General features: G+C 42.1%; 3 protein-coding genes across 3 annotated transcripts; 1 reads left to right on the top strand and 2 right to left on the bottom strand.

The window, feature by feature from the left end:
• The first annotated feature begins 1,783 nt into the window (after positions 1-1,783).
• LOC141827005 (GDSL esterase/lipase At1g28580-like) lies at positions 1,784-2,825 on the top strand. Its single transcript, XM_074714298.1, has 4 exons — positions 1,784-2,042; positions 2,131-2,343; positions 2,425-2,573; positions 2,655-2,825. The coding sequence occupies exons 1-4, from the start codon at positions 1,784-1,786 to the stop codon at positions 2,823-2,825; spliced, it is 792 nt and encodes a 263-aa protein (XP_074570399.1).
• On the bottom strand, positions 2,824-6,543 carry LOC141826686 (importin subunit alpha-1a-like). Its single transcript, XM_074713963.1, has 8 exons — positions 5,673-6,543; positions 5,414-5,510; positions 5,202-5,293; positions 4,972-5,103; positions 4,678-4,863; positions 4,420-4,583; positions 4,268-4,346; positions 2,824-3,076 (listed from the first exon to the last, which is right to left on the bottom strand). Exons 1-8 carry the CDS (start codon positions 5,880-5,882, stop codon positions 2,906-2,908), a joined length of 1,131 nt encoding a protein of 376 aa, XP_074570064.1. The 5' UTR covers positions 5,883-6,543; the 3' UTR covers positions 2,824-2,905.
• A 1,036-nt stretch (positions 6,544-7,579) lies between these two features.
• Positions 7,580-10,159, bottom strand: LOC141826139 (tyrosine N-monooxygenase-like). Its single transcript, XM_074713387.1, has 2 exons — positions 9,185-10,159; positions 7,580-8,209 (listed from the first exon to the last, which is right to left on the bottom strand). The coding sequence occupies exons 1-2, from the start codon at positions 10,157-10,159 to the stop codon at positions 7,580-7,582; spliced, it is 1,605 nt and encodes a 534-aa protein (XP_074569488.1).
• Between the last annotated feature and the right edge of the window lie 2,060 nt (positions 10,160-12,219).

Here is a 12,219-nt window from a genome sequence, read left to right on the forward strand (position 1 = left end):
CTGAGTTGTTTTACATAATTTCAATCAGATTATCCCTTGTAACTCCAAAATAACGTCTTAATTATCCAACAACAACTTTACTATTGTGTCAAAACTTTCACGTTATTATTATTGAAAATACTCCTATTAATTTATTTATTCCACACTAAATGTCCTTTGTAATTCTACTATTGCCATCTCATTTTATCCTATGCATCTTTAATCAGTGTTACTGATTCACTCATCCCTCCATTATTATCATCATCATCAACAGTGAAGGGCATTGATTATTCCTCTGCTCCTGCATGTTTTCCTTAAGAAGGAGATGTTTTTTTTAATTCTTTTTCATGTGCGTGCGAGACTGAATTCAGCCAAGAAAGCGGTGGAAAGATCAAATACAATTTGTCACTTTGCCAAAGATTCTCAGTGAATTGTCCATTGCAACTCACTCCCTTCCAATCAGCCATCGACAAACACTTAATAATTACCAACTCATCTGTCTACTCCATCACTGACAAATAAATGCTCCAACTTTGAAATACTAATTGCAAATCTGAAAATGTTTTCGAGCTCACTTTTCATATGCATGATTTGCAAAAAGGGCATGTGAAGTTCGATGGACTTGATGGGATATGATAACTCACCTAAACTTAAACTAGTTCATGTATGTATCCATTCCTACCATGACTAAGGAAGTTGGTGTGCTTCCCCTACCAACCCCTTCCCTCTTCTTCAACGTGCCACAGCACAGAAATCCACCTAAACGCTGCCACAAACTTAATGCTTTCTGGCAACATGGCAACCGCCGTCCAAAGCGTCTGTTTCAAACAGGATATCATTGTTTTTGCGTTTGTTTATTTGTCTTTGACAAGTTGTAGGTTAGTTCTGCTGCAATGCATCTTAATCAGAGGATGTATACGATCATTAAACAAGTGTTTGCAGGTTGTTCCTAGCTACAAGGAGAACCCTACTGGGATTCCTCGGCATGAACATGTCCTTCATGTTTCAGGTCTTTCCTCCTCTCTCTCTCTGGCCCTCTTTCATCATGGTGAGCATGTCTCTATGCTTTCTTTCTCATCTGGTTGGTGACTTTAGTTTATTGTTCTTGCTTTTTCGATTCAAAGTGGTCCGAGCTAATTAAAAGTATTCAGTTCAAACCTCGTAATTAGCACCTAAATTTAGTGCGTGCTTAGCTTGCTAAACTTTACCCCATTTGTCTAAACAAGCCATTAACCACCATCGTGATTAAAGTGTTAGGTTGTTAGGATCATAATTAAAGGAGTTAATGCTGTTCCACATGGATTCCTGATGAGATTACAGAGGAAGGGGCCAAGTTGGGACTGTGTGGAGATAACTTTGAAGAAAATTTACAATTGTTTCTACCTTTGCAACTTCCACGGTCGTAACTGAGTTGGTATTCAAATGATAAATTTGCAACAATTGAAAAGGTGTAGAACTTTGACAAGTAGAGGTTCCGATCCCACGAGAATTGATGAAGTTATTATCTTTGTCTAAATTGAGGTCTACTATAGTTCATAGATGACACACAAAGAGTGATTTACTCTTATTGGTCCGACTTCGAACTCAATTTTAACTCGGACTCACACTTAGATTCAAATTCTAATTCTTCAGCAAAAGTTGAAATTCATCATCCCAGCAATCTCATACAGTCGACTTCATGACTATATATAAAAAAATAAATCAAAAAATTACAATTAATCACGACTCATACTCTAACTCTAACTCTACTCCGATTATGTTATCTAACATAGAATTAGTAAGGTTAGTAAGGGAAGTCATTATTATGGCTTTGTCTGGTGCCTTCCTCTGCACAGGATCACCTGTAACAATGAACAGCCTCACCTTTGGCCACCTTCTCTTCTTCTTCCTCCTCCTCCTCCTCCATCCTTCTTCGTCTCAGCGGTACAACGCGCTGTTCAGCTTCGGTGACTCCATGTCCGACACCGGCAACGTCCAAATCAGCACCCTCCCCTACGGCATGACCTTCTTCGGCAACGCCACCGGACGCTGCTCCGACGGCCGCCTCGTCATCGACTTCATCGGTATGCTGCTCCCTTCGCCGCTCCCCTTCCCTCTTTTTCGAATCATCATTCAATTAGCTGATTATAGTCGTCTCGCATGGCGGCGCAGCTCAAGAGCTAGGTTTCCCATTGCTGCCGCCGTCGCAAGAGGAGCACGACTTCCGACGTGGCGCCAACTTCGCGGTGGTCGCCGCCACTACCCTCGACTTCGACTTCTTCAACGAGCGCGGCCTGAGCAAGGGCCTGTGGGTGAACGCCTCCCTCCACCTCCAAATCGACCGCTTCGAGCGCCACCTCCCCTCCATCTGCGGCGCCGCTCGAGGTGCCCATTCGTTTCTCACGTTTATTTCCTCCTCCTCTCGGACGCCACCTGCTCGACGAAATTACTGACTGACTTACGCAGAGTGCAAGGAGTTCCTCGGCGAGTCTCTGTTCATCGTCGGCGAGTTCGGCGGCAACGACTACAGCACCGCGCTCTTCTTCGCCCGGCCCATCGACGAAGTCAGCGCCTTCGTGCCCGATGTCATCGACTCCCTCAAACACGGCGTCGAGGTAATAACGACCGAAGAATCAATCATCCACAAACAAACAAACAAAAAAAACGCATAACTCGAGCGATTGCCAATGGATCAGAGGCTGATTGCGCTGGGGGCGGTGGACCTGGTGGTGCCGGGGGTGTTGCCGGTGGGATGCTTCCCGTTATACCTGGCGAACTACCAGACGCTGAACCCGGAGGACTACGGCCCCAAGACAGGATGCGCGAGGAGGTACAACGCCCTCTCCTGGCTGCACAACAAGTTCTAATATGTGGCTGGCTGTAAAGCATGTCAAAAGCTCCCTCCAAATGTCAATCACTTCCCTTCAAAGCTTGAAGAGCAACTTTCTCACTGCAAAAATGGCAAAACTCGATATTTCCTTAAATTCACCTGTATTTGTTCCTTATTTCCTGCTGTTATGTTTGATATTGTCCAGCAAGCTTCCTTCTTGATACTTTTCTTGTGATTGTGAGTCAAGAGGTTGAGGAGACATGGAAGTGCTTGGTTATTGATAACAAACTGGATAAACAAAGACAATCAAGGAAGAAAACGTTAAAATTAAGATCACATACCCAAACGTTTAAGAAAACTAATTTTAAAATATACTTTATCGATGAATAATCTAGTCACACAACAAACAAGATAAATGTTTTGATTCATCCACTGTCAAATCACAGAAAATAGTCACAGACAAATGATCAAAGGTGGGTGGGGCACTCAGATGGAACATGACCGTAAACCGAAGTAAATTATAGGCTCTATCAGTACTTTTAATCAATGGTGCAAATGATAAAACATCAAAAGTGGATACTTTTAATATAAGTAAATTTGAACCGATGGAGGGAAGGACCAATCATCAAATGGGATCCTAGTTGAAATATGACCATAAATTTACGTAAATACCTAGTGGTATCAGTAATTTGACCAATGGCATGAAGAAATAAATAGTATCCAAATAATGAACAAATTTAAATTTTTTAGGAAAGAATCTATATAATTGAGTTAGCAGTGCATTTATTTCATGCTGAAAATTATGGAGCTTTTGTTTACTGAAACATTCCTTTTGATGCTAGTACTATATTACATGAATTACCATATCAAATTTGAGTATAAGCATATAAATGTAAAAGAACGATAACATCAACTCTTTCAGATATAATCAAGCATCAAGAACATGGCAGCATGTATCAGAAAATGAATGTTCCTTTTCAAGTATCTGAAAGTCTTTTAAATTAGTAATCAAAATAACCTTTGCTGCAAGTTATATATTACAAATTCAAAGGAGTAAATCCCGACCACATGCTCAAGGTGGATTTAAAGAAAACACTTGCTAGCATGAGCCAATTAGCATCTTCCCACCAAACTAACTATGACTACACTTAAAAAAACTGAATCCAAATGAAGCATCATTCATGCTGTACACTAAACAAATTCTGATACTGCAACAACCAAAACATCAAATGCCACTTTCTAAGAATGTAAGAATGCCATTAACCCACATACAAGCTTAGAGAAATAGGTCCTCTGTCATATATTTTACAATTTCCAGCTAAAGATTTCCAATTTGACATAATTTATTTACTAGTTACTAAGAATTATTGAACTGGCAGACCCAGTATCACATTATGAGCAAGAGGATTCAGAATTGTCAGACAACACAAACAAAACAAGCAAAAATATTTCTTTATGAAATGTAAAATGCTAACATGCCTGCGTCTGTAGATCATCTCCTGTCACAATGTTACCCACAGTGCGAAGTGCTGGGATGAGCACAGAAGGTGAAGGATGGCTGCCATATAATAAAATTGGTCAAGGACTTGAAGTATAGATGAGGTGGATGGACTGGGTAACTGCATGCATACGTAAGTAGTTCTACAAGCCGAGGACAGACACCAGCCTCAAGTACAGCTTGTATTTTGTCATTTGTCCCGTCAGATAAGTATGAGAGTGCCCAGCATGCATCTGTGAGCACTTCTTCATCATTCGAATGAATTAAACGCTCGAGGGCTGGAAGAGCAGGTTTAACCTGATCACAGAAAATGTAAGACAGGATTAAAGACAAACATGAAAGAGATTGGAAAACAATATGAACAAAAAAATCAATATTACAATAAATAAACCTGTTCAAAGTTTGGTTGGGGCTTCCCTCTGCAAAAATTAGAAAGAGTCCATGTGGCGTTCCTTAGCATGGAGAGTTTGGCATGCTCATTCAGTTGTTGAAGGAGTGGAAACAATGCACCATTGGCGAGGACAAAATCTCTGCATTTTGGAGAATCCCCAGCAACATTTCCCAAGGCCCATACCGCCTACATAACATGCAATGCATTAGCAAAAATATTCACAGGAAAAGGAAAAGCAGATATCAAGTTATCAACTAGAATCAAAGAAAAATTCCATTGTGCAAAGGAGCATACCTGTTCACGGACATCATCACTTGGGGAACTAAGAAGCTTAACAAATATTGGAACTGCGCCATGATCAATGACAACCTTAGTGTTTTCAGAAGTGCCAGATGCAATATTGGTGAGAGCCCAAGCAGCTTCAAACTATAACATGCAAAAGCAACAAGCCAACAAGTACATACAAGCCTACTGGTAGAAAAGAGGGGGGAAATGAAAAACACTAGATTATGAAAAATTACTACCTGAAGTTGAGGATAATCTTCTCTCATAAGAAACTCAACGAATCGAGGAACTACACCAGACTGTATCACCTCCTCAATCGGAGGGCATCTTTCTGACAAACACAAACCACGTGAATACAATTTGAAGTCGATTCAGAATGACTAATTTCTCGTCTACAGGAATCAAAGATTATGTGCAGAAGAATCATGCATATTTATTCATCAACAAGTACCTATAGAAAGTAATTTTCGAAACTGTGTAACTGCTTCTAATTGCATTGAACTATCATCAGAATAAACATCCGCTACCATCGCCGGAAGGCTTTCCAACTGCAAATCATCAATCAAACGAAGAATTAAATGACTCGTTGGAAATCCACAACCCTAACCCTCTTTATCATCAATCTCACCTGTCCAGATTAAAACCCTAGAAAAACACAGATCTAACAGTTCAAATTACGAAAATGAAAGGATCTTTGCAAAGGGCATCACCTTCTTTTCCACCACGGAGGTGTGGACAGTCTGAGGGAGGGGCTGAGTCAGCATCCCCTCCCGCCGCTTCTTCAGCAGGCTCTCCTCCCGACGGCTCTTACGGATCTCCACCATGTTGTCCTCCCTCCGTCTACGCCCCTCCTCCGCATCAACGGCCACCTTGTACTTGTTCCGGCGGACCTCCGCCCTCTCGCTCGGCCTCAGCGACATCGTGCTCCGCTCGACCCGCGCAGCCAACAAGAAGTAGAGATCGGTCCGCGATGCGAACAGGAAATGGTGGCGGATCACAGTGAAGCTCGAGCGTGATCAGAGGGTGGTGATGAGAGAGAAACGGGGGCGGAGAAGAGAAGAGAGAACGCCGACGAAGAACGCGAGGGGAAAGGCGGCGCAGCAGGCTGAGGGATATCGTCTAGGGTTTCCTTCGCCGCCTTTAAAACCTTCACGCCCGAGGGTTTCCTTCACCGGACGCTGGAGGCGACGCTGTTTGCGGGCGCGGATGTCGCGCGAGCGCAGGCGCGAGGAGTCGGGAGTCGGGCGACGTGGTGTGCGGGCGCGGAGGTCGCGCGAGCGCAGGCGCGAGGAGTCGGGAGGAGCAGAAATCGGAACCTAAAAACTGGGTTTTTTTTAACGGGTGGGGGAGGAGCAGCACCGGATGCGGCTTCCGTTCTATCTTCGTCTTCGCCTCTTCACAGCGGCGCAAAGAGGAGCTAGAGGTGCGAAAGGGGCGGGAGAAGCGGAGAGGCACGAAAGGGGGGCGGGAGAAGAGTAGCTACTAGCTAGAGGTGCGAGAGGGGGCGGGAGAGGCACGAAAATGCGGCGCGGGGGAGAAGACGAGCTAGAGGTGCGAGAGCGGGAGAGGGACGAAAATGGTGCGGGAGAGAAGAGGGAGGCGTACGAAGGAAATCGCGGACTCGCCCGCTAAAAAACCCTGGATATAAACCATCAACGACAACACTAAAACGACAATACTTTTAAAAGCGTTGTCTTTGGCACCTCTAGCTCGTCTTTGACACTAAACGACACTAAAAGACAACGTTTTCGACAACGCTTTTGTAAAGTGTTGTGGTTGACCCCTAATAGACAACGCTTTCTGTACAAACGTTGTCTTTTGATTTCAAAAGACAACGCTTTTGACAAAAAACGTTGTAAATTGAAATACCACAACGCTTTTGCTAAAAAACGTTGTCTTTGGGGCGTTGTCTATTAACAAAATTCTAGTAGTGAACTGAAACGGAATAATGTTTCCGTTTGCTTTTTTTACGACGGAATTTATGATTCCATCGCTAATTTTGGCAATGGAATTTTAGCGACAGAATTTATTTTTCCATCGCTAAATTTAGTGACGGAATCATAAATTTCGTCGCTAATTAACGATAAAATTCTAATTGATGTCTGCGACCAAAAAGATAGCTATATGAAAAAATTCTGTGTCGTTAATGTCTTTTAGCGATGGAATAGTGATGAAAATTTTCATCTAATGACAATTATTTTTTAGTGAATGTGAGCTAGGATCACGGAGGAAGCAAACTCATCATGGCACAAGGATATCACTGCGACGACAGATGAGGACGACCACGACGCAGAGATAAAAAAAGGCAAGAGCATGGGACGACTGGAAAGACGAAAAATCCTCATGGCGCCGGCAACAAGAAATTAACACCTTGCGGGTAATGGATACCAGGTCTCAATGGTGATTTCCAAAAGATTTGATTCTAAGTATATATTGTAGATGCAATTAAATGATTTGATAAGATAGTTCTCGATGCAAATCACAAAATACGAGATTATCAAGTTTAAAGGGAACTTACAGTAGTCGATCAGATTTGAGTTCATGGATCATAGTTTTCTTTTGTCCTTCAGTTTATTTTCCTTTTCCAAGCTAATGAACCTCTGTTGTCTAAATTTGCTCATAGATTCTCTAACAAATCTGGCAATCGAATCTTTGCACAAGCCATTAGAGGTTTGGCTTTGAAGAGGCTCATCCTTTCCTCTGACATGTCGATGCTAGTCTCGCCGGCGGGTAAGCTCCACTCGAACGCTTGAAGCACCCTTCCGACCAACATGTAGGTCATCACCGTCCCAAGCTGAGCTCCCATGCACTGTCGACGCCCGGTGGTAAACGATATCATTCGGAGATTTGGCTCTGCTAGCTCCACCTCTTGCTGTCCATCCATCAAGTGTCGGCTCGGGTGGAACCGGGTCGGATCATCCCAGACCTTGGGATTTCGCCCGAGTGCAGCTCGACCCAATAGCACCATGCTCCCCTTGGGGATGAAGTAGTTGGAAACGACGGCGTCGTCGATAGCTACGTGAGGGGGGTTGAAGGCTGCGACCGGGTGGAGACGGAGGGCCTCACGAGCGCATGCCTTCACGTAGGGGAGTCGAGCAAAGTCGGATTCGACTACTAACCGCTCCTTGCCGACCACCCGATCCAACTCCTCAACGACTTTTCGCATGATGTCAGGTTGCTCCAGCAAGTGTGCTAACAGCCATTCTGCTGTGTTTGAGGGATTGTCCACAGCCGCATACATGAACTCCTGCAACAAGTAATTTCTTTATTATAAACAAAATTCATAATTAATTTTATAAAATGACAATTACATCTCGAATCTTAGCCGTATGAAATAAATACATAAACAAAAGATGAGCTTAGTAGAGATGCGATCATTAATATGGATATTCCAACATATAAGATGATTAAAGATATAAATGAGTTAAATCGTTCATGAACCTTTAATGAATATGTTCGAAAACTCACGAACCAAATACTATATATATTCAAGCTTGGTTCAATAATATTTTCAAGTTTGAAATCATATTTGATTTCGGCTCGTTAACTTAATTGAATGAACTTATATAATAGCTTGTTTAACTTTTAAATGAGATATATTTTAGAATCGAATTCGAGCCATTCGTTAACTATTTAATTTTTAGGAATCAAACTCGAACGTAAAAATTAAAGTTCTAATTAAACTCGAGATTAGGAAAAAATCAATCGAGTCGAGCTCGAACTTTTTACTGTTCGATTCATTTCGATTACACCCCTGATGAAAGATAAGATAAAAAATAAAAACAATCAGCGATGCATGATATAAATACGTAATAATCAATAAATATGCTAATTAGATTATATGAAGCCATGATAAATTAATACATACGGCCATAGGAACATTAAAAAAAACTTGATTAGAAAGTTTACTTGGTATTGTATTAATATTATAAAAAAAATGATTGAACTAAATTATGATTCAATTCTAAAAATAACAAACTTTTTCCCAACTCATTTATTGTCATATAAGCGAAAGAGTTTGTAAGATTATAAAAAATACCCTATTTTGGTGTCCTAAACAATATCTTATAATTCCCTAAAATTGATTTCTTTTTTTTATTAATAATTCATCATCAAAGCGCTATACAATAATTCAATTTAATTTCCTTTAAAATAATATATTATTCATGATAAATAATAATAATAATAATAATAATAATAATATACTGTGAACACTACTTACCGCCAACTGTGCTTTAATTTCTTCGCTGCTGAGAATCGGCTCGCCGGAGTCGTCGGCGAGGGAGATCATGACGTCGAGAAGGTCTTCCACCTCCTTCTTTTCTCCGCTCCTCCACTTCTCGATCCTTTCGTCGATGATCGGATCATGGTACTTGTAGATGGTGCTCGTCGCCTGCTCGGACATCCTCTCATGGCCTTCCAAATCCAGGCACCTCAGCCACGGCACGAAGTCCGACGGGCAAAAGGAGTATACCATCGAAAGCATCGAGAACGCCGCCTCCACGTGCTCCACCTCCTCCTCGCCGGGGCCCTGGTGCGGGCCGCCGGCCCCGAAGTGCCTCGCCCCGAAGATCATCCGCCTGATCACGTTCCCGCTGTAGTACCTCGTCGCCAGCCGAATGTCGACGAGGCCTCCAGATCCGTCTCCGGCGGTGCACAGGTTGCGCAGATACCGAGTGAGGTGGTCGGCCTCCTCGGCCCGCGCTGACGCCAGCCAGCGCAGCCTCGCGCTGCTGAGCACCTCGGACGCGATCACGCGCCGCATCTTCTTCCACTGCGGGCCCAGCGGGCTGAAGATCACCGACAGGAAGTTGCGGCTGGAGTGCTCGGTGGCCATCGTGAGAGGCCGCGATGCGAAGTTGGCATCGTGCCTCTTGAGGAACTCGCACGCCAGCTCCGGCGAATTGACGACGACGACGTGGGTGCGCGCCAGGCGTATGCAAGTGATGTCCCTGCCTTCCGCCGCAGCCATGACCCATCGGAAGTGAGGCCGGTGCCGGAGCAACGGGATGAGGCTGCCCACGAGGGGCCACGGGGTCGGACCTTGGGGCAGCCGTTTGCCCCGTCGCCTGAGATTCCATAAGAGGCAGTCGGCCAAGAGGAGGGCAACGGCAATGGCAACGGCGGCGCCGAAGAGTCCGGTGGTGGCAGTGCCACGTGGCTGAAGCCAGTTGGAGGACGTCAAGATGAAAAACATTGTCGACAACGTTTGTAGGGTAAATGATAGATATAAAAATTGTATATATAGAAAATCAAAACACACTATGGATTATTGATCGCATTTTTATATAAATATGGTAGATAATTCTAGAATGATATTAATTATTATAAAATTAAATAATCATTATCTATTTGAATCCACGTAATTCGTTTGACTTCTATACAGGCATACGTATTAATTCTTTACATGCATGTGCATTTTTATATAAATATGATAGATAATTTTAGAATGATATTAATTATTATAAAATTAAATTAATCATTACCCATTTGAATCCACTTAATCCGTTTGACACGCATATGTATTAATTCTTTACATGCATGTGTATTAATTTTTAAAATTAATTTTTAGTACTCTTTTTTAATTTGTGAGATTTAATACTCTAAATTTTTTTAAAAAAATTTGTCGTTGAAAGTGATTTTGTGATGATATCTGCTACTTAATCTTTAATTTTATAGAAAGTTAATTTAAGTTTTCTTTTGCTTACTAACTCTGTGATAAAGTGACGTCGTGAATATGAAAAATAAGGTGTTTGGTTTGAATTTTTTTTTCTATTTTTTATTTTTTAATCTAGTTTTTAGAAAATAATAAATACGTTTGCTATGATATATTATTTTTTATTTTTAAAAAAATATTAAAAAATATGTTTGATTTGTTAATATAAAAAATATAAATAAAATAGATTTTTTAAATAAAAATACCATTTTATTCATGAAAAAAGAAAAATCATACAAGAAAGGGATCAACCATATTAGAAAGGGGTCAAACCTGACCTTCTAATACAGCATTACACAACTTCAAACTTTTTACATATATCGCACTATAGGATAAAAGATTCATAATAAAAATATTAATTAGAACACTGAAAATTGATCTACAATTCTAAATCAAACTTAGTAACAAAGGAAAGATCAAACACTTTCTCCTTCAATTAATAAAACTTGCAACGTTCTATCTTTTAATTGCTAACATATATGAATAATTATGAGAATGAAACCAAAAGAGTACGCCTAAATTGGAGCCCTGAAAAATCAACATGATGTTTTGCTGCATTTCAAATATAAACAGTTGCTAAGCATCAGCAGATAGAACACTACATGATGTTCTGCTGCATTTCTCTATATAAAAAGTCGCTAAGCGATCTTGGCGTCCTGGTTGGTTCCCTTCTTTCCCTGTTGGGTGAAGAGCGAAGCGACAGCACTAGCCCCGTTCAGGAACATCCTCCCGGGAATCCTATGGGCTTGCTCCTCCCTCCTGGACGAGCTCCTCCATCAGCTGAAAGACAGGACCCCATCCGGAGGGCCCTGACGACGCCGAGTAATTAAGCAATCCAGACCAACAACGTAGCCCAACGCACCACCACCATGCTGCCTCTCTAGCCGATCCGTCATCTAGACGAGATGGACTACAAAAAAGGCAAATCAGATCCACAAGAACAAAAAGAAGGGGAGGAAGCATTCGATGAGATCGCCGCCATCGACTCTCCTTGGTCGCCCCCTAAGTTGTTGGGGGTTGAAATTGTAACCAAGTTGAGGGAGGAGAGAGAGAGAGAGAGAGAGCTTGCCTATTTGGCGACGATGAGTTGTTCATCCTTGGTGGGAGAGTATTGCTGGGAAGTACTCGCTGGGAAGAGAGGCTTGATGAGGAGGTCGATGAGGGCTCGCACGGTATCCTCCATGGGCACCGGCGCCCCCAGCCGATCTGGAGCTGCTCGTTCGTTTGCCATCGTTGGAAGCCGCAAAGGATCTCAAGAAGAAGGGGAGGAAAAGAAGAGGAAAAAAAATTGTGCGATGAGGAGGCATGCGGCGTTACCGTAGCCGCCTTTTCTCATTTTCTATTTCTCAGCCGTAGTTTTCATTCTCTATAGAAAATGATATATTGTCATTTTTTATTTTCTTAGAAAATGACTTTTCATTTTCTAGAAAATGAGATTGGAAAACACAAAGTAAATAATAATTTCTAGAAAATAAGAAAATGAAAATAGAAAATGATCAAGCCAAACGCCCCCTAAGATTCTTGGTCATTGTAATAGTAGA

Source organism: Curcuma longa, chromosome 4 (genome assembly GCF_044706935.1).
Source record: "Curcuma longa cultivar G26 ecotype Majalengka, Jawa Barat chromosome 4, ITB_CL_G26_1.1, whole genome shotgun sequence".
NCBI lineage: Eukaryota > Viridiplantae > Streptophyta > Magnoliopsida > Zingiberales > Zingiberaceae > Curcuma > Curcuma longa.

Coding starts and splice junctions, on each gene's coding strand:
- LOC141826139 (XM_074713387.1), bottom strand. CDS start 10,159: ATGTTTTTCATCTTGACGTCCTCCAACTGGCTTCAGCCACGTGGCACT. Junction 8,210..9,184: donor AAATTAAAGCACAGTTGGCG/GTAAGTAGTGTT, acceptor TACTTGTTGCAG/GAGTTCATGTATGCGGCTGT.
- LOC141826686 (XM_074713963.1), bottom strand. CDS start 5,882: ATGTCGCTGAGGCCGAGCGAGAGGGCGGAGGTCCGCCGGAACAAGTAC. Junction 5,511..5,672: donor CCTCCGTGGTGGAAAAGAAG/GTGATGCCCTTT, acceptor GATGATTTGCAG/TTGGAAAGCCTTCCGGCGAT. Junction 3,077..4,267: donor GAGATGATCTACAGACGCAG/GCATGTTAGCAT, acceptor TTGTTTATCCAG/TTTGTTATCAATAACCAAGC.
- LOC141827005 (XM_074714298.1), top strand. CDS start 1,784: ATGGCTTTGTCTGGTGCCTTCCTCTGCACAGGATCACCTGTAACAATG. Junction 2,043..2,130: donor CCTCGTCATCGACTTCATCG/GTATGCTGCTCC, acceptor ATGGCGGCGCAG/CTCAAGAGCTAGGTTTCCCA. Junction 2,574..2,654: donor CCCTCAAACACGGCGTCGAG/GTAATAACGACC, acceptor CCAATGGATCAG/AGGCTGATTGCGCTGGGGGC.